At 40.3% G+C, this 22517-nt stretch overlaps 1 protein-coding gene across 5 annotated transcripts in view; it reads right to left on the bottom strand.

Annotated features, from left to right (window-relative positions):
* Positions 1-6522: 6522 nt before the first annotated feature.
* The window catches only part of B3GALT1 (beta-1,3-galactosyltransferase 1), a 349383-nt gene continuing 333388 nt past the window's right edge, over positions 6523-22517 (bottom strand). For all 5 annotated transcript variants that reach the window (XM_065561795.1, XM_065561796.1, XM_005290398.5 and 2 more), the window contains one exon: positions 6523-12874. In XM_065561795.1, coding sequence (XP_065417867.1) covers positions 11664-12644 — 981 coding nt within the window. In that variant the 5' untranslated portion in view covers positions 12645-12874 and the 3' untranslated portion in view covers positions 6523-11663. The remainder of the gene's footprint in view (positions 12875-22517) is intronic.

The following is a 22517-nucleotide window of genomic DNA, read 5'->3' as shown; positions in this document are numbered from 1 at the left end:
AGCTCAAACACACACTATGCATTTTAATACAGCTAAATGTAAATATATAAACCTAGGAACAAAGGCCAAACTTACAGAATGGAGCACTCTATCTTGGGAAGCAGTGACTCTGAAAAAGATTTGGAGGGGTTATGGTGGATAATCAGCTGAACATGAGCTGCCACTGTGATACTGTGGCCAAAAGAGTCAATGCAATCCTGGGATGTATAAACGGGAATCTTGAGTAGGAGCAAAGAGGTTATTTTACCTCTGTATTTGGCACTGGTGCAGCCACTGCTGGAATACTGTGTCCAGTTCTGGTGCCCACAATTCAATAAGGATGTTCATACACTGGAGAGGGTTCAGAGAAGAGCCATGCGAATGATTAAAGGATTAGAAAACATGCCTTATAGTGACAGATTCAAAGAGCTCGATCTATTTAGCTTAACAAAAAGAAGGCTCACGGTGACTTGATTACAGTCTATAAGTATCTACATGGGGGACACACATTTAATAATGGACTCTTCAGTCTAGCAGAGAAAGGTATAACATGATCTAATAACTGGAAGTTGAAGATAGATAAATTCAGACTGGAAATAAGATGTACATTTTTAATGGTGAGAGAAAATAACCAGTCATTTACTCAGATTTGTGGTGGGTTCTCCATCACTGACAATTTTTAAATCAAGGTTGGCTGTTTTTCTGAAAGATGTTCTCTAGGAATTATCTTGGGGAAGTTCTATGGCCTGTGTTATACAGAAAGCCAAACTAGATGATCACATTGATCCCTTCTGGCCTTGGAATTACGTATCTATATAGTGAACATGTTTGATTCAAACTGGAGTGTACAGATTTCTATGTACTTGACTTTCCCCTCTGGTATCCTTAATATCAAACAGTTATTTGTTACTTGTTAAGTGCTGTATCGTATATAGAATAAGAGGTGGTCTCTGCCACAAGGGGCCTTGCAATCCAAGAACCTGACCAAGCTCCCATTGACTTTATGGGGAGCAGGAGCAGGGCCGAAATTAGATACAGGGAATCAACAGATATGAATCCCACTGAAATTGATGGGAATTGCAGCTGCTTAACCCAGTTCTGAATTCAGCTCTTATTGTTCTGTCCAAACATTATCTCCAACGTACCAGATAAAGTACAGTGGCTGCAGACCATAATTTCGTTCAATAGGTTTTAATTAAGTTGTCTTTAAGAATATGTGAACAAAATCATGCAAACCCTGAAAAGCCTTGCAACAGAGAGGTGTTTTGAGGTAGGTTTTAGAGGTGGAGAGGGATTTTGTGGCTGAATAAATAATCAGACATTTTAAGATCTGCCAGCTTCCTTGTGTCTTTCCCTGTTCTTCTCCTTCTCATTTGCACACTCTCCTTTTAAAGATGTTCTCCTAACTGAACCGTGACAAGCATGAGGTGACGTGACAGCAAAGGCAATGACACACTGGTTAGTACACAGGGACTGTAGAGCATACCTGCTGTCAGTCATTTAGTCTTCTCCCATTTACCTAAACCCCCTGCTAGTGCCAGAAGATGGTGCCACACGATATAATCTTATGCTGCTTGCTTGCTAGCACTTCCCTGCATGGCATTTAACAGTCTTGACCTGGCTAGAGAGACTGCTTTTTACCCTGGAAATAAAGGAATTACCAGATGATATGCAGCAGGGGACTTGGTTACTCTTACCTATTTTGAACCTGACCAGCTAGTCAAATTTCAGGCCCCTGGGGATGTTCCAATTGGGAGTAGAAATTAATGATGGAGCCTGGTATTTTCTTTGATGCAATCTTGTTTATTTACAAGGAGTGTACAAGTCCATGAAGGAACCAAAAAAACAGGGGATCATAGAATCAAATATATGGGGCTGGAAGGGACCTTGAGAAGTCATCAAGTCCAGCCTGCTGCCCTGGTGCAGGCCCAAGTATACCTAGACCACCCCTGACAGGTGTTTGTCCAACCTGTTCTTAAAACCCCCCAATGATGGGGATTCCACAACCTTCCTTGGAAGCCTAGACCTACTACTAGAACTACTCTTTTATTTTGAATTTTTTTTCTAATATCTAATATAAATCTCCCTTGCTGCAGATTAAGCCCATTACTTCTTGCTCTACCTTTAGTGGACATGGAGAGCAATTGATTACCAGCCTTTTTATAATGGCCCTATGAGTCTCATTCCCAATCCTGTAGAACTACCAGGAAGAAAACATCTCCGTGCTGCCACCCAGCAACAGCAGTAACCAGGTCACACTCGGCTACCCAGGACCCAACATGGACGCAGACCATGGGAAGTTCCGCCTAAAGGAGTCTGACTGGCAGCCTCCCCATGTCTCCTGCCCGGTATAAGTCCAAGGGAAGCGTCCAAGCAACAGCGTGTCTCTCCTGTATCTGCCAAGACCGTTCCTGCTCTTGAACTCCTGGCTTTGTCCTTGGCTTTATTTGGACCTTGCTTCCTGACCTGGACCCTGAAACCTGACGAAGTCTGCTCCTTGCTATCCAAGCTGGCCTGATATTGACTATTAACTCCTCCACTACTCTCAGCCTCAGGTTTGACCCTGACTGACCTTATCAGGATTCTGACACAGCCCTTAACATATTTGAAGTCTGTTATCAGATGCCCCTCAGTCTTCTTTCCTCAAGGCCGAACATGACCAGTTTCTCTTAGGTCACGTTTCTAAACCTTTTATCATTTTTGTTGCTCTACTCTGGACTCCCTCAAATTTATTCCCTTTTTTTTTTTTTACATTTTCCAGGGTAGTTTTGAATTCTAATCCTGTCATCCAAAGTGCTTGCAACCTCTCCCAGCTATGTTATCTGCAAATGTTATAAGCATACTCCCCACTCCATTATTAAAATATTGAATAGTACAGGACCCAGGACTGACCCCTGTGGGACTCCACTAGATACATCCTCCCAGTTTCATACCTAACCATCTAACTATTCTGTGAGTATGGTCTTCCATTCAGTTTTGCACCCATTTTATAGCGATTTCTTTCTAGACCCCATTTCCCTAGTTGGCTTATGAGACTGCCATGTGGAAATGTGCCAAAAGCCTTACTAAAATCAAGATATATCATTTCTAATATGTTATTTCTACAGCTTCGCCCCTATCCATTAGGCCAGTAGTTTTATCACAGAAGGAAATTAGATTGGATTGTCATGATTTGTTCTTGACAAATCCATGCTGGCTATTCCTTATAACCCTATTATACACTAGATGCTTACAAACTGATTGTTTAATCATTTGTTCCGGTATCTTTCCAGGTATCAAAATTAGACTGACTGGTCTATAATTCACTGTGTCATCTTTGTTCCCCTTTTTAAAGACAGGTACTATGTTTGCCCTTCACCTGTCCTTTAGGACTTCACCTGTCCTCCATGAGTTCTCAAAGATTGCTTCAGCTAGTTCCTCAAGTACCCTAGGATAAATTTCATCAGGCCCTGCCAACGTGAATACGTCTAACTTATCTAAATATTCTTTAACCTGTTCTTTCTCTATTTTGGCTTGTCCTTCCTATTGTTAATATTAATTGGGTTGATTATTTGGTCACCATTAAACTTTGTAGTGAAAACTGAAGCAAAATAGGCATTAAAAACCTCAGTCTTCTTGATGTCATCAGTCATTAGTTCTTCCCTGCTGAATACCTGCACCTCCCTTTGTCTTCTCTTGTTCCTAGTGTATTTTAAAAAAACCTCTTCTTATTGCCTTTAATTTCCCCTGCTAGGTGTAACTTATTATTATTATTATTATTATTTTTTTTTTTTGCTTTAGTTACTTACAGCCCTAAACCTCCTTAGTCAGCAGCAGACCCAGCTCTTTCCTCTAGATTTATCAAGGTCACAATGTCCTGCTTTCTTTCTTTCTTTCTTTCTTTCTTTCTTTCTTTCTTTCTTTCTTTCTTTCTTTCTTTCTTTCTTTCTTTCTTTCTTTCTCTGAGTCTTTCCATCAGTTCTTTGTCTGTCCCCTTCTCCTCCCCACCTCAACATTAGCCTTTTCCACACCCACAGACACATTCAAACCTGGTCAGAACAATACCCAGTGGAACCCTCCACCCACATGGTGCTAGTTTCTGGGCAGACTCTATTCAGCCTTGTTTTAGGTGTGGCCCCTTAGCTGTCTCTTCCAGGTATCTTAAATAAAGGGCATGCTCACACATCAGTTTCAGCGAGGATTTAACTCACTCCATAACAAGGTTCAACACAGCTCATAATACTACCATAGTTTCCAAGGGGTTAAAGAAAGCAATACTTAGCTCAGACTAGATGATCTTAATGATCCCTTCTGGCCTTATCTAGTAAAACAAAACTGCAATTTCTGGTCATCTGAGATACATAACCCACAAAGGGATGTGCTGTATGGGGTTTGCTCACCTCAAATTGGTGATTTTTAGCTCGTTCCCTAGTTAAGGACAATCTTCTTCACAAAACCACTATTCATAATTCTGTACAAGAACACATGTAACACTGGCTCTGCTGAGAAAAAACTCGAGAATAAACCTCCCCTGGAGAATAAATCGCATTTCATTCTTGGGCCCCTCCAGGAGATGGCTGAGGTCATTGCAAGAGCCACAACATAGAGCCAACATACTTCACAGAACGAAGAGATTTTATAAAGAAAACTAAATGGAATTTTTTTTTCTTGTGGACTAGGCACATCCACTAGAGACAGTGGAGCTGACTTGATTATAGATACAGTTGAATCAATAAGACTTATTTATTCTTCTCTAGATGCCTCTTTTCATAAATTCATATTTTTAACAAGAGAAAGGTAAGCAGATATTATTCAGGACAATGTTTTATGCCATATGGATATTCTCTGGTACATTGCTCTCTTCAATAGGCAAGTTTCAGCACTTTTTTAATATATTGGTTTCTCTTACAGCAGTGGGAATTCATTTGGAAATCTATGACAATCAATTAAGTAAATGAGAAAATAGAATGCTTGTAATTGAGATAATCAAGCTATATGAAACCCACCCTGCTAGTACTAATATTCATACATTTTAAGATGTACATTAATTAAATGCAGTGTAATGGGTACAATTAGATTTAGGCTGCTGTTGTAAAAACAGGAGAAATCTGTGACAGTAAGATGAGATGTTTCTAAAACATGAAACTGTCAGTTGCTTTAAAACAGGTCATTATCCCTTTTAAGGTGCAGATGTTGCTGAGGCCACTTAGGCCTGGTCTACACTATGGGGGTGGGATCGATCTAAGTTACGCAACTTCAGCTACGTCAATAACGTAGCTGAAGTCAACGTACTTAGATTGACTTACTGTGGTGTCTTCACCGTGGTGAGTTGACTGCTGTTGCTCTCCCGTCGACTCTGCCTGCGCCTCTCGCGACGGTGGAGTATAGGAGTCGACGGGAGAGTGCTCGGGGGGTAGATTTATCGTGTCTAGACTAGACACGATAAATCGACCCCCCGCTGGATCGATTGCTGCCCGCCGATCCGGCAGGTAGTGTAGACATACCCTTAGAGACACTTCCGGGGGCCTGACAATGCTGTGTCTGAATTAGAGTGTCTAAGGAGAGGTCGACAGTTGCTGAAACTGATGACACAAGTAGCAATACACTTCTTTTGTATTTCTGTACTTCTTTTGTACACTTCTTTTGTACTTCTTCTGATTTGTGAAAGCAAGAGTTTCTCCTAGGAGGGGGTGAAAGAACCTCTCCCTTAATTTCTGGGACTAGAAGGAAATTTGGGTTACTGAAGCCAAAGGTTACTGAAGGCCTGAAACCAAAGTTCAATAATCTGGGACTGTTCAGACTGTGCTTCTTTGAAGCAAAGGATAACCCAGTTTATTGACTGTTGATTGGTTGAGTCTCTAGGAAGCCTACAGAGGTGTTGTCTGACATGCCTCTGTCATAGAGGGTCAAATAGTATTCAGATACACAGGAGACTCCACTTTCCCTCTATTTCAATACATTCCTTTACAAATTCCTAGCTGCTTCAGTATGGGTTCATTTTCTCCAAGTTCATTGAGATTGTATTTGGCTCTGGCATAAATTGGATCAAATTGTGATTCCTTAGACTGCAACTAGCTCTTGTATTGGTGTAAAAGGGACAATGCCACAAGGAGACTCTCTCCACTCCATCTAGGGGCCAGTGACATTTGTAGTCCTTCCTAGAATCTCTGGGGTTCAAGCCGTCCAAATGATTGTGGGAAGCAATGGGGCCATGGCCCCTCTCACACTCCTCACTGGATAGCAATGTTGGCTAGCACCAAAGAGAGAAGTGCTTTACCATAGAGCTCTTGGAGGAGCTGTGCCTTGCTAAGGCAGCATGCTTGGGCAGTTGGGCTGCACCCCATCTTCAGCTCAGATCTGCATAGCGTGGCTGCTTAACAACATTAGCTGGGATTGTCAAAGGAGCTGAAAATGAGCTAGGCACCCAATAGCCCCCTTTGAAAAAGCCCAGCTCTTGTCAAGTTTGTTTTAAGATTGACTCTTCAGGGTCAAAAACCATTGTACATTTGAACAATGTGTACATTAGCTTGAGGAAATCAATACAGAAATGATGATCAAATACAATAATTTCTCCTTTTGTTTATTTTTCCCAATGTTTTAAAAAAAAATCATCTTTTACAGCACAATGCTCTTTCTCATGGCATATATGCCTATACATTAGCATCGTGCTTTCTGATAATAGTTTACATGTTGAGAAAGAGAGAGGTGAAGAAGCGAACTGTACATTGACACTGTCAGTTTTTCATTTGTCTATTCGTTTTTTTTTAATTTGACATTTATACAAAAAATAGTATCTTGATTAGCAGCTTGACTGGCAACCCCACAAAACCCTAAATAATACTTTGAAAGAATTCACTTTTACAGACACGGTAGATAAAACAATATATACAATTTTAACAAATAAATACATAAATACAGCCATTCATATATAATGATACACCTAAAGTTCAGTTGCTATCAACACGCTTTTCTAATTAATTACTTCCTTCATTTATAAATTGCCCTTGCCTTCTATGTTTTAAAAAACATCCCCATAAAGAATCAATATCTGTACTGAATCTAAATATTAGGAAAGATGGAAAATGAATCTTGAGTACTCATTGAAGAATTCCCAAGTCATCTGACAGGAAAAGCTACAGTGAAAAATTCCTCCAAAAGAGACATTTCCCACCTCCCCTTCCCCTTCTCCCCCCACAGCTTCTTGGTACCATGTGCTTTGTTCAGCTACAATTCAATCAAAACCAAATATGACTGTATTCATATTTTGATTAAAGTGATTTAAAAACCCAGCACTCTTAAATTGTCAAAACAAAATCACCTTTAACACAAATATTTGTTTTGATTAAAGGGGGCCCAATGCAAACATTGCTTGTTGCTATTTAACCTTATTCAGTCCAACACAAACTCTTTTGGGTTAGAGGGACAGTGTGCTGGTTTTAGGACCAGACATATCCCTTTCCAGATATGGTTTGCATATTCTATTTTTTGAGTGATGAGAAAATACTAAATCCATATCATGGTCGTAAAAAGCTAGTGAAGTACAGTATCAGAAAATTAATAAAAATAGAAAATCAGTTCATGTTTTATTTTACCTGACATAAAAAAGTCTTGTATATTCAAAAATTAGGGCACACATGCTTAAGGCTCTTAAAGCACTGGACAAACATAATGCCTAACCCAGCTCCATGCATAACAGAATATTACATTGCAAGCAGACTCTACACAGCTGAATACAGAAGAAAATGCCTTCAAAATATATGTACGAGTTCCATGATGAATATTTACATTTCTGTTGAAAAACTATTTATTTATAAACACCAGGAAATAGTATTTTCAAGATGTACTTGCTAATCATTAATGCAATTTTTAGGCTGTCTGAGGCAGTTTGCTCATAAAGGAGGAAATTCAAGGCCCTCCAAGCTCAAGCCCTGTGATGATGGGAATAGGAGCTCTGTGACCCTCCTGGGCTACAGAGGGGTGGTCTCTCTGCTTCCCCCAAATAGGCTCAGCAGAGTGTGAATGGCTGGAGGTGAGTTCACAGGATTTATGAGTTTTTGGATCCAGGGCCCAATATCCCCACACAGTGTGCGAAGATACAGCAGAGGCTATTCCAGCTTATTGGTTGGAACAGTTACAGTAAGTGTTCATGGAGAGACTGCATTGCAGTCTGTGGTTTACCCATGAGCTGGGGGTGAATTCCATCTTTCACCCTCCATTTAGTTACTGGCACATAGTTGGGCTTGAGTGTGAAAGGATGAAGTTCACTCTGTGTGTGTGTGTATGTGTGTGTGTGTGTGTGTGTATATATATATATAAAATGCATATGTGCAAACAGTTGAACTTTGTTTTCTTAGAGTTCTGAGTTTGGCAGGAAGCAAGAACAGCTTTATCAAGGGCAGCTGAGACGGATATATCTTGATTTCATTGTAGCAAATTCAGTGTTCATAGCCAACATTTCTGGATTTTTTCTAAGGATACGCATGCTACTGCAGTTATAAATTAGCAGCAGCTATTGGGCTAACTACTGTATGGCTTCACTTCTAACTCTGAAGTAAAGCTCAATACCTATTGTTTTCATTCACTGCACTATATAGTGTGGTTTAAAGGCCAAATCCTCCTCACCTGATTTATACAAGTAGTTCCCTTGAAATCAATAATACTGCTATGTGAATAAGGTGAGCAGGATTTTTCACTAGCATGTAAGCTCCTTGGTGGAGGAACGCTCGCTTACTTGTTTATAAAGTGCTATGTACACCTATGGCATGATATTAACAACAGATAATATTAAAGGCAAAATTACTTCAGAGATTTCACTTAAACAATGAATCAATAATTTCATACTATTTCCCCATGGATATCCTGAATGACATAACTATCCTTGTACTTACACAACACTGGACACCAGTGATGGCTGAATAATCCATAGCTATAACTTTTATGATGAATTTTGCCTCTTTCAGTTTGCAAACTGTGAACATGCAGCAATATTTTTGAATTCTTTTTGCTGAAATTATTTTCTGAATAATTTCAGCAAGTAATTCTTGGAATGTATTGTGGCTGAAATTTTTCAGACAAAACTCTTCATGCAAAGATAGCCTTTTTCAAAAATGATTTTCTTTTGTGAAAAAATGTCAGTTGTCAAATTTGTTTTTATGAAAAATGCTGTGCTGCTTTAATTTTTTAAGAAAATATGTTGTGTGTTGTCAAAATGGTTATAGAAATGTTCACTTTCTTAAAATAACTTTTCAGAACATGAACATTTTAGATAACCATTTTGAAAACTGATGAATATTTTACAAAGAATGCGTAATAGTTGCATTTTGAGCACATCAAAACAAAAACAAGCTCAACATTTTGAATTTTTAACAAAATTATTTTTGGATTTTTTTGACCATCTCCAACTATAATTAATATTTGAAATTTGAGTTGTTTTGATTGGACATTTAGGTCACCTCGATGAATGAGGATGTCTGTTACTATCAGATTTTGAGTGAGAATTGTCATGTTTACCAGGTGAAAATTCAATTTCCATGAATACTCTAGACTATTTGTTTACATCTGTTTGTTCCAGTGAACATCCTGCAAGAATATTAATTGAAAGCACACTTGTGTGAAGGCAGTGAAAGCACATTGCTTTAATGATTCAAACAGAAAATATTTTTCAGTAATCTCACTCCACTAATATTCATAAAGGTTGGAGAGATGTGCTTCTGGGATCTATTGTCGTCTCATTATATGCACAGGCTGAGACAGGAGTAGAGAAGAGCAAGCATGAGAAAGCAGGTTACGCTGTAGGAAGATAGGGTGACCAGCTGAGAGGAAGAAAATATCGGGACACATTGAGGGGTGTGGGGGGTGCTGCCTGCGGAGCAAAAAGAAGCCGAGGACTGCCCAGCGGAGCAAAAAACAAAACAAAACAAAAACCAGTGCTGCCAGCGGAGCGAAATATTGGGACGGTCCCGATTTTATCGGGACGTCTGGTCACCCTATAGGAAAAGGCCAGGGAAGGAAAGGGAATCCTAAAGGGGAAAGGCATTTGTACCTAGAGGGGAAAATTTAAATTAAGTAGTCACATGTTTTGTAGTCTGAAGACCAAATTCTGCCCTGGGATCTGTGTGCCCAGCTCCCAGGCCCTGATTCAGGAAAGCACTTAAGAATGTATTTGACGTTTAAGAATGTTCTTGAGTCCCATTGACTTCAATCCCATACTTAAAGTTAAGTGTGTGCTTAAGGGCTGTCCTGAGTTGAGATGCTTTCCTGAATTGGGCCTCAGTGACTTCTTGGTTTAATAATGACTTCACTGGTAGCTCCATATATGAAACAAAGACTAGAATTTGGCTTATGTACGTGTTGCTTCTAAATATTCTTGATTTTGCTGTGAGGATCTATTCTCCCCTTGAGAGATCCACATAACTGCTATTATACTTTCCTTCTGTTGCCCACGAAAGAATTGACTGAGTATTTTTTGTGTTGTCCAAATTCTCCTCTGCTACACTGGTATAAATCTTGAGTAATTACATTTTCTGTAATGGGTGCACTGCAGTAAAAAGCAGAATTTAGCTCTAAGAAAGCAAAATGCTTTAAGTACCATATGTTGTGTTTAATTTTAATGATATACTGAGTGATGTGGAGATGGTAAACTTGCCTCTAGTCAGTAAGACAGTAGGAAAGGATTGTTTTATTGATATTTTCCATTATTCAATAAAATTACATATTTGCTATGGCAGACACTATAATTTATGAAAATTCTATTGGTGATAATACTGTCTAGTCCAATAATACTGTACCAAAATAATATTGGTGTTAATGCGTATATCTCTACGAGTCCTAAGTAGTACTAAGGAGATATGCTGCACTGGTTTTAAAAAGAAAATGTTAAAGTATTTTAAGTACCTTTATCCTGAATACATATTTGATTTGATTTTTAGTTTTTGTTGCACACATTTTCTTTGTCTTGTATTTCACACACAAATTATATTTCATTGTACGATTATATTAGATAGGGCTCTTTTAGTCAGGGGGAATTATGTGGTTTTATTATATAATCCACATAAATGCCACCTTTTGGGGGCACGTATTTTATCTTTGGGCAGGTTGTGTTGTTTCTAAGACCTACAGTATTTTGATTTTCAATGTTATATTCACACTTGTTTAAATTCTGCCTTTCTGCCAGTAATAAACTGATTTTTAAACTGCACATACTGTACGGTAAAATGTACATGCCAATACAGGTGTATAAAATCAGTGCAAAGATAGCACTCAAGCTGTAAATACACACATTTAGTATATTTTTTATATTTGTGTGTATATTTATGAATAGAGCCCTAAAAAAAGACACTTATAGCTTGTGAGGATGAGATAAAGATGTTAACATGATTCTTCATTTTTTAGGGCCAGACTCTCATCTCAGATGCATGGGCATGAATTGTTATGCAGCTCTGGTTAGCTACTACTGTTCTTATACCTACAGGTGCAAGAGCTTATTTTTTTTAATGTTGTTATAGAGAGCAATGACTCTGAGATTTGACGCTGGCCCCTGTACGTTGCGTAATGTCTTTATGATAGAGTCTGAAGGGTGCAAACCAGGAGTCAAGACAAGAATGCAAAATCAGTTATTAAAACCCTCCTCCAAGTAAATTTGCCTATAAATTATCCGATTCCTTTCTGCCCAAATAAAAAAAAAAGTATTTACATCTGTAAAAATCTTAACATCTGAGATGCTTCTTGCTTGACATGTCATTCCAGATTCTGTGCATTTCTTCTGGAGTTATTTGATGCACAGTGATCACTCTGCGATATCTACACAAACTGTAGGCCATCTTCCAGTGATTGAAGCCACTGTTTTGGAAAGGGTGAATGCCAAGCTTCCGAAGACAGAGTCCCACGTACACATCTTCCAGATGAAGAAGTCTGGTATGGAGGGAGGTTTTGTAAATCAGTTCTGCTACATCCGCTGAAAAAATGTAGCCAGTGCCTGAACAGAACGGTGGATAATTACTGTCAGGATACAAATCTCTGGGCATGTACCATTTACTGCGGACATCCCTTATTGGTCCTCCATTGATGACATAACCAGTAAAGTACCTTCTCCTTGGCTTGGTGTTGGGTTTGAGCAGTTTATAAATAAGGTTATCCATATTTACAAAAATATCACTGTCTGTCTTCATAACATACTTCGCTTTTGGACAAAATGTGGCCACCCACCTCATACCCATTAACGTTTTAAGAGTAAGGTTATGATAAGAGTCAATGAAGTCCTCAACAATAATGTCGTGAAAAATTTGACTTTCTTGCTCTACCATCTGATTTAATACAGGATCTGCATTCTTCCCAAGAAGGAAGAGAGTGGCAATTTTGATGCCTTTAAAGTTGTTTTCGTCTCCCCAAGTCTCTCGAATTGCTTGTCTTGCATCAAATTCTTTGTGAGTCGTGCTGATCAAAATGACTAGGAAAGGGATGCTCTTCTCACACTTATTAGGCTCATTTATAAGGAAATCAAATGAATGTGGATTTATAGGTCGAGTTCTTATATTACCAAAGGAGACATTTTTCCTGGCTATCGATATGGTATTGAAGTGTCTGTGGCCAGTGTAGGAAGAAGTAGGACGAGTTATACTTAAATACCAAAGAGCACTTGCCCAACAAACTACTGTCAGAACATATAAACATGAGACCTTTGAAGCCATTGTTTCTGTAGCTCCTCTATTCAGTATAGTGAATAAATAGCCCTCTTACCATTAGCATCTCTGTGTCCCGCAAAGGCAGCATATTATTAACAAACCTTAAAGTTCGATATAGAAAAATAACTGTGTAATTGTTCATGGATCTCAGATGGAGGATATTAACCCTGAAGATACTTTTTTCTTTCTTTCTTTGTATAGTAGCAGCTTCTATTTCTTGGTATTTTCATTTATCTCTGAAAAATATGAGAAAAAGATTTCCATTGCTATGTCATATATTCTTGAGGACAATTATTATGATATAAGAGTTATCATTCTCCTGAATTTTATTTCATGAAGTCCTTTGATACAACACACTGTACTGGAATATACCCCTCCTGGACGAACATGTTTATGATATATACAGGCTAATAATTCATCTTGTATTATATCCAATTGAAAAGACTGTTACTGTATTTTAGGTCATCAGTAAAATTTAAAAGGGATTTGCTGGGAATTCATCTCCTTCTTTTGGACTACCACAATCTAGCACAATATTTTAAGATAAATTATAAAGCATTTTACATTAAAATATAAGATAAAATATAAATTAAGTAAATGAAATATTAAAATATAAGTATAAATCATAAATTAATATTTGCTTACAGTCTTCTCTAATAAGGCATACATGTCTTGTAGGATAGAATTAGTGGAGTATGGGTATGGATATCTACAAACCCAGTTTTAATACAAATTGTACTAATATGTGCCCTGGCAACAATTAAAATTAAATTAAGCAGGTTTGGACTAGAATCCTGTTCCTAAGCACAATAACCATAATAGGGAAAAATATGCTGTCATAAAACAACCCATAATAAATCCATGTAAAGATCTGAATACAAATATAGTAGAGACAATGGTAGGAAGATGTGATTATAGTTCTTTTCTAAACAAACAGTGCAGTAGCTTTCTGCAGCATTGCTCTAGCTAATACGGTGCCTCATCTACCGTAAATATTGCCCCAGTATAGGCTTATGGTGATTTTTCAAAACAATAAACTGAGACACTGTTATGGTAAAATTTTTTGAAAGGTTGCAAAATATTCATGTGAAAGTACACTTTTTTTTAAAGAAGTGCTGGTTTTGCTACTGTCTGTTACTGACTCAACAGACACATGTGCATATTTATTGGAGGGGAGAATTTTTCCTGCAACATAGGCTATTCTACAATTACAGGTGCATGTAGACTACAGACACTACACAGGTAGCTACATGCCACAGGGAGGCAGGCTGTGTCTACACTTGTCACGGTGATGTGTAGCTACATGTCACAGGGAAAGACTTCAACAGTGGAGACCTGCAGGAGCCTTTCTCTGCTGCTGCAGCCTTTCTTTGCTGTGTGTAGCTACACATAAGTGTAAACACAGCCTGCCTGCCTGTGGCGTGTAGCTACTTGTGTACTGTCTCCCCACTGCAGTGGGAAAAGACTCAAGCAGTGAGGAGATAGTGGGACACTAAACTGAAGGCACAGCTGAGGCATGTAGAGAGCTATGTAGGGATATATACCTTAGGGCTGGGGTTCTCAACCTTTTTTCTTTCTGAGGACTCCCTCAACATGCTAGAACAACTCCAGGGCCCAGCGGGGGGTGGGGAGGACTCGGGGCTCCGGGCCAAGGTGAGAACCCTTGGGCATAGGCGTGGTTTGACTTCAATTTTTTTAGGCGGGGGGCAAGGGCTGGCGGGGCTCTGGCCAGCGGGGTCCAGGGAGGGAGCGCCAACTCCAGCCTCTGACTCACCTCAGCAAGCCACCCACCTATCTGGGGCTGTGTGCCGGTGGCTGCTCCCCCAGGGCTCTGCTGGGCTGGAGCCACCTGGGCAGCTCTGACTGGCTGCGTGAGCAGTCAAAGGAGGCTGGGAGCGGAGGAGCAGCCACAACCCTGGCGGGCACCAGCAGCAGATTAGGGGAATGCCATGGCCGCCCACTCCATGGCACCGCCAGCCAGAGGAGCCGCTGCCCTGCACTGCCTGGCTCCGGCTTCCCGCCTAGGACCTGGCAAGAGGGCGAGGCCTGAGGGGGGCTGGGGGAGTGGAGGAGGGGGAGGAGTGGAGCTTCCCCAAGACTGCCCCACTCTGGGTAAGGCACTTCAGTTTGGGGGGCAACACCCTTGTGCCCCTTCAACTTGGCCCATGGGCTCAAGCTTTCTGCCTGCGTTGTGATTTCAGCCCTGCTCCGCTCCTCGCGGCAGCTGGGAGGAGGAGAACTCAGGGTTTCAGCCCCATGCTGCTCCTGGCTTCAGCCCCACAGGGTGAGGGGGCACCGGGACTTGGGGCTGAAACCCCACGCTGCTCCGCACTTCAGCCCCGTGGGGGGGCCCCAGAGCTCAGGGCACCGGGTTTCAGCAGCGGGGCCCTACGGACCCCTGAAAGGCTCGCGGACTCCAGTTGAGAACCGCTGCCCTAGGGTTCAGGCTTGTAGGGCACTCTACACTACTCTGCTCGCTTAAGCAGTGCTTCACCATCTACACTGCTAACTGGATGTGCAGTGACTGTACTCTATACACCACCATAAATGTAGATATAGCCTCAGTGTTTTGAATGAATGTATCATAGAACACTGAATAAGTGCTGTTAAATTCATTTTGAGCAAAAGAACAGCTTTAATAGTGTCTATGCTCATTTTGGGGCCCCAGAAAGAAGGTTCTGGGAAAACTGGGATGGTTCCGGGAAAATTGGGCTCATGTGCTACTGAATTCAAAATGTTGCCCTCTGATGCACAGGTGCAGCTGTGTTTGAAGTAAACTGAGGTTGTGTGCATATTAGTTGTGTGGCAATCCCCTCCCCCCTACCCCCCATGGACTTTCCTAAAAGAAGCAGATTGATACAGGAAAAATAAAGAGGAAAAATGTCACTATAACCTTATCTTCAGATTAGGAAATTTCTTTTAACCAGGAAGTGGAAACAAAGGCTGTATTGCCATGCTCTACAGCATTCTTGCTACAGAGTACACATGGGTAAGTGAAAGGTTAACAGAAGCCTGAGAGACCAATTAGCCCACCTGATTACACCTGGAAACTGTGTCAGACTCAATTTCTTATCAAATCCAGCTGGGGAGGAGGTAAAGGAAGGAACTCAGAGTGGGAGGAGAGACCCAGAAGAAGAGGAGTTTTGAGTTCCCTATCTAAGGGAAAGGAACCAGGAGGAAGTTACAGCAATAGAGCTAGCCCTGTGGTGGGCACAGAAACAGGGGCAAGGCCCCGGGGAGGTAGCCCTTTAGGTTGGCATTCTGGAAGAGGAACAAGGAGCTGGGGAGAACAGAGAAACTGAAAGCACAAGCCCAGGGGGGTGGTGGCATGGAAAGCAGTGGTCTAAGACGTTTGTTTTATTTGGGGAGTTTGAGTTCTGCTGAGAGATGCTGGGCAGAAGCCCAGAAACCCCTGATTCTGAGAAGAGTGAGATTGAAGAGGAGCCCAGGAGGGCTGGAAGATTTCAAATTGATGACTAGTACTATGAAGGCCACAGTTTATTTGGGATACTGATACACCAGAAGGGGTGAGGATGTACATAACTTGGCTCTAGGGCTGAGTCCCTAGAAGAACCAGACCACCACAGGACCCCAATGGTCACTGGAAGGAGGGGGCTGAAAGGAAGGTTCTGTAATGCTGCATCCAGCTATGAAGGGGTATGCTGATTGGTGAGTTCTCTCTTCTATGCAGATACAAAACTTCCACATGAGAAAGTGGTTTTTGTAATCAAAGATCATTTATTTATTCAAGTTATGGAGTGAGTTAAGGAAGGAGTGGCAGGCTCAAATTGGAATTTACTTTGTATAAGCCCAACTTCTAGTATTTTAGTATTAGGTTTTGCCTTTTCTGTTACTCATGTGTTTTATTATAAAAAAAATATAACTTTTGTACTGTGCATGGGAAATAAAAATGGTAACATATTGAGAAAACAATAACAGTGTTATTGTACTGGCTAGAGTGTAATGTATCACTGGAGGTGCTATCTCTCTTTTCAAGTGGTCAACCTGTATGTTCAAGCCTGTTCCAAAGCCCATTGATTTTAATAGGTTTTAGAGCACAAGGGCGAACATTCTGAATAGTTGTGTTGTGCAGCGTAGCAGCAATCCTGACTCCATGAGGAGTCCTGGATTTGTCACAATATTCAGGATCTTCCCTTATTAATCAATAAGCTAAGTATACAGGAGTAATCTTTTTAAAATATGGCCTCTGTTTGTGCATATGAAACTATGCACCACAATCATCTGGGCATGCAATTTTTTGAGCACCCCCAGTGGTGAATGCAGTTAGCATTTACATGCATGAATCCCATAGTGGCGTTAGTGAGAGTTAGCCCCTCCACTCTCACTAGTTTGTTAAATTCAGTAGAATTGTGGGAGCCCATACAAAACTGAAAAAATAAATCCCTAATCCAGCAAGATTTCTCAGGACTTTTAATTAGCTCTGGCTGAAATGGGATCAATAGGCAATGACTACAATTTATTATTATTATTATTTTTTTAAAAGCTTATATTAACTACCACTTTGAGACCAAGATATAATTCAAATTGGGATACGTGATGCTGTGTTGTGATATGAAGATTTTATAAGTATGAATTTGAGATGCCATGAGTGAGCTATATAGTTCAGTGTAGGTCAGTTGTGCAATCATGATACATAAAATCTTTATATTGCACTATACCAGCGGATATTCTGTATATGCTACAGAAAGTGGTTTAGGAAATTTTATAGTAGATTGGGTTATGGCTTTCCTTATCCTTCTCTAATAAATATAGGCACATTAGTTACCACACATAGCTGTACAGATTTCTGAGGGAGAAGAAAATTAACTAGTACATTTTAGAAACTGTAAAATTGCATAAAATAGATTTTTCAATCCATTATATTGTGATTTTTAAGGTCCCATGTATTTCGTGATCTAGCAGGGCTAGAAACTACAAATGTCTCATACCAGTAGGAAGAGAGATTCCTAGCTTTCTCATTGGGGTAAAATTTTCATTAGATATCGGATCTTAAAGCCAGCACTCATCCAAGAATGATTATTTCCCATCCTGGCCCTTGGGCTCATGTAACTCAAAATGAAATTTCAGTTTTCTGGTGTACAGTATTAAATAAAAATGGTGGTGACCCAAGGACCTCTTAGTGCCAATGGGGAGAGGGTACAGGGAATGCATAGGCTTTTATAGGGATCTCCTGGGTCAGATATTTGCGTAATAGTTCACCAATGGGTGAGGTCTCCATCAAGAGCCAGAAGCCCACTGGTCATCATAATCATTGCAAAATGTATGTACAGCAATATGTAAGGAGTTATGTATCTATACTGAAAATTATGTTCTTAAGGTCTGGGAGTAAGGCAGGTCACCAGGAGGTGACACTGCTTGGAGATGTTCCTTTCAGCAGGAGGTAGCAGATGCCTATCTCCCAGTCTGGTCATTTGTGTAGTGTATGCCTCTCACTGTATGCCTATTTGTGTAATGAGTCAAGGGTGGAATGAAGGACTGCAAAATTGACAAGAGAAGAAATTTACAGGATGAAAAACAGCAGGAAGATGTGCTGTTTATGAATAAAGACCAAGTATTGTACTGGTCTATCTTGGGGTGCAGGGGAATGCACACAGTCTTTCACGTAGGAGGTAAGCTGACAGTGTGCTTATCTCAAGAAAAGAATCTGGCTATAAAGCACTGCCAGGATTTTGGCTGAGCAATACTCTACAAGACAGGAGAGTATCTTGTTAATTAATCTAGGCTTTAGAAAGCGTGTTATGATTTTATTTTATATATAACTATTTGTTTCCAATACTTTTATTTGCTACTATTTAAATCTCTGGGCTTTGTTAAATAAGCTTAGATATGTTTATAGTGAAAACAAGTTTAAGTGCTGTGGGCTGAGCAGAGGGGTGATCTGAGGAGGAAGCAGTAAGCTGGGGTGTATTGTTTCTGTGGAAGTAGCAGATCCGTGAATACTACAAGTGTTCAGTGGAACAGGAGCTGGACACACAGGACGATGCTCAGAGGACTCCGCTATTGGAGTGTGCCTATTGCTAATGTGTACAGTGACATCAGGGCCTCCAAGGCCTAGAGGGGATGACTTGTTGCCCATGGTAAGTGGCGATGGAGAGCTGACCCTCAAAAGGCACAGACATGGCTTCCGATGCTAAGAGCAGGTGGTAGTGAGGAGCCTTCCAACCTTGGGTACCCCAAAGGAGTGTCACAACGACAGTTTGAAAGCTGTTTCTAGGTTTGGAATATTAAACATAGCCCCAGTAGTGAGCTTTATGTGCAGAACGCAGGTGAAGTGTTCAAAGGTACATGATAAATACAATTTGTCACATGGTTCTGCGGGTTCACCTGATTTAGAAATATCTCCTAGAGATCACCATCCCATATGTAGGGGGTGTGTGTATGTAACATGTATAGTGTATGTACTTTAAAAGCTTCATTGGTTTCCTTTGCAAACATAGATTTTTCTTAGTTTTATGATGACAATGGTAAAAAACAAACAAAAAATAACACCCCCCCCCCAACATACAGCAGTGACTTATTTAGTCACCCAGCAATTTCAGTAGCTCCCTGCGTGTTCCTAGTCTGTTAGAAAAGAAAATAGGAGGATTGTTGAACTGAGAGAGTGAATGATTGAAATGACATCCCACAAATTGCAACAGGGTGTGGAAGAGTATTTAAGATTTAATATCTGATACAAACAGGGATTTTAATTTTATTTTTTTAAAGAATGTGTTAATATGGCATTTTTATTAGACGACAGGGTATCTAATATCTAAGTGGGATGTAGAATATTGCATTTGACTTTGATAGCCAATTCACTACTTGCTTCCAGAGTATGTCAAGTCAAGTTTCATATCAAGAATATTAGTACTGCATGCACAGGAAATATTAAAGCTTTGTTCAGAATACTAGATTTCGAATTTCCTTTCTCTTACAGAAAGTTTTTAAAATGCCACTTTACATATTAGCTTTAAGTTACCAGAATCTCATTGTTAAAGATCTCCATTATCCATTCAGGATCTGGTGGCATTTTAAGCTAATAGTTTTTTAGATACCCTCAAATCAGAAAGGTTAAACCTGCATATAACAGATAATTGGTGTAAGGTAGCTATATTCATAGTACAATAGGCTTGGGCAAATATAGTTCTTTGTGTTTGGTTGTGTGATACAATAAAAGTTCCAGGTTTTCTGTTTGTTTACCTTTTTTGTGTTGAGCATTTGGCAGGATATGTCAATATGCTCGACTTAACACTTTCATGGAGCCTCAGTATATACAAATACACAAACTGTGAGGTTCATTGAGAATATTTTCATGAGCTGTCTGCACACAAATTCCAAAGCTAAACGATTTAAGTATCTTTCTGTGCTAAATAATGTTAGCAATATTCAGAGCAGGGAAGAACATAGAGAGTGGTGGAATTCTAGGGCCCCCTTTAGCACATCAATTGCAGGGTTAGGTAAGGATCAGTCACTTTTTTTTGGTTGGCTAATGGACAAAAGATCATGTCACTAATGCTGCTGTTGCACAGTGATATGAAGCTGGTGTCACAATAATATATGGATTTATTGGGCAGGGGAACATAGAGCAATCTATGAGAGAGGGAATAAGCCAGTAATTGAGAATGTCCAAGGTTGCCAAGTACTTACATTAAATATGCAGGGGTGGCCCTATGTTTTTTGCTGCCCCAAGCACGGCAGACAGGCTGCCTTCGGGTCTGCTGGTCACACAGATTTGGTGGCGTTACTGCAGGTGATCTACCGGTCCCGTGCCTTCGGCATACCTGCCACCGAATTGCTGCCGAAGCCATGGGACCGGAGGACCTCCCGCAGGCATGCCGCCAAAGGCTGCCTGACTGCCGCTCTCATAGCGACTGGCACGCTGCCCCCCGCGGCTTGCTGCCCCAGGCACGTGCTTGCTGCACTGGTGCCTGGAGCCGCCCCTGTAAATATGGCTCTGATTCAGCAAGGTACATAGCTTTGACATTAGTAGGTCTAATTGTGTGCTTAGTATTAGGCATGTGATTAAATTGCTTGCATGATCGTTGACAGTAGCCAAAATCCTTTGTAATGTGCTGCAGACTGGACCTAGATTCCGCAGCAATGACACCTCCCCTCCCCCCCGCAGCACGCTTGCATTTTTGAGGCATTTCAAGTATATTTTTTTTATGACTCTGCCTTAAAATATGAAAATGAATAATCAATCATCACAGTATCTTTGTTTATGATGATATTGAATCCAACTAAAGAGAGACAATGTTATGTGACTTCTTTGACTAACTGATTTAGCACAAACTATGAGGTTCATTGAGAATATTTTCATGAGCTGTCTGCACACAACATAATGTATTTGATGGATAATTAATACATTTGAGAATTTTGCCAACTGTTCCTAGACAATTCTCAGGCAGATGTTGTTCATTAGTTGTAATTTCTGCCAGTTTTTCAGAGTGCTTCCTTTTTTTTTTTTTTTTTTTTTTTTTTTATAATCAAGATCATCTCAATCTTCTCTGGATTAAGCCTAAATCAGATGTTTCCCTCGATTCTAGATGAATTCTTGTAGTGGGGTAACAGGAAACAGCAGTGTCTGCACAGGGGTATGATAGGCACCCCCAAATCTGTAAGCCTGGCATAAGCCTGTAAACCTCTCATCTCACTCTCCCCTCGGGGCTGTACACAGATGTTGAATAGGAGTGGTGACAGCACAGCCCTGTGAAACACCCGAGATCAGAGCCCTGGGGAAGTGCAGCTGCTCATCATGATAACTCCATGGTCTGTTGTAGAGCAGCAAGCCCAGCTGAGTGAAGACAGGCCCAAGCACATCTGCCAAGACTGTACACCTGAAGGAAAAGGGGATAATGCTACTAATGATTTTAATAAATATAACAGACCCTAATCAGCTTTCCCTGAAAAGAGGTCTTTGCAAGAGTTTTCTCTGATCATGGCTTTCATTTGTATACAGACCAAGACACTGAAATTTCTCTACCATTTATGCAGATCTGAAGTTACTCAAGTAAAAGTTTGTCATCTTTTGAGAAGATAATTATTCAGCACATTACGAATTCAGCTACAAAGAATTCCAGGGAAACTATTATGTTTCTGGCACTATACTTAGAGTAATTTATTGATGAAAATCTGGACAGATGGTATAGGTGACTTTATAGGAGATTGCAAGCTATTCTCCTGCAGCTTTAGTTGAAGGTTTGTTAAACATTCCAAACATTTTGTAGTCCCTGAGTGAAATAGATATTGGAGTACAACTGAAACAGTCAGTTCTAAATCAGGTTTTCTTTTTCTGGACCATATATGGAATTGAATTATTAAATTGTAGAAAAAGCCAAAGTCTGGGGTGGGGGAAGTACACTGGTGGTCAGTTTAGGACCAGAGTTTCCAAACATTTGGTGATATTGTTATTATTAATTTTTTTTTTTAGGTGTCTCAATTTTTGGTTGGTTGATCTGAGACACCTTACTAGAGGACTGGTGTTTCTCCCCACCTGAAAGTCTTTATAACTGCAACTGAACATAAAATATTTCTTTCTGCTGTCTTTTTTTTAAGCATAACATTTTTGGATTAAAAAAAATCTGTTTGTCTATTTCTCCTTTATCTTCCACTCTAGTGCCCCAGCATAACTTCGTGCAGTTTTCAGCTCTGCTTTGCATAGTCTGTCAACGGCCCCAAGCGGGTCTAGAGATGCCCTGGCTGAACTTCCTTTCCCGTGCTATGCTCCTGGAGAAGAGAGGCCTAGGAGCCCCTATGCCGAGGCTGGCCAAACTTAGCCAAAAAAATTTAAGTCTAGTAATTTCAAAGGTCTAGCATAAACCAGGAATGGTTCCCATCCAGGTCCAGTTTTATCAAACTCCCATAAAATGTTGGCCTGTG

The sequence above is a fragment of the Chrysemys picta genome, chromosome 11, assembly GCF_011386835.1.
Source record: "Chrysemys picta bellii isolate R12L10 chromosome 11, ASM1138683v2, whole genome shotgun sequence".
Taxonomy (NCBI): domain Eukaryota; kingdom Metazoa; phylum Chordata; order Testudines; family Emydidae; genus Chrysemys; species Chrysemys picta.
Note: the sequence above shows the minus strand (reverse complement) of the source record. Positions and strands in the feature narration are given on the sequence as shown.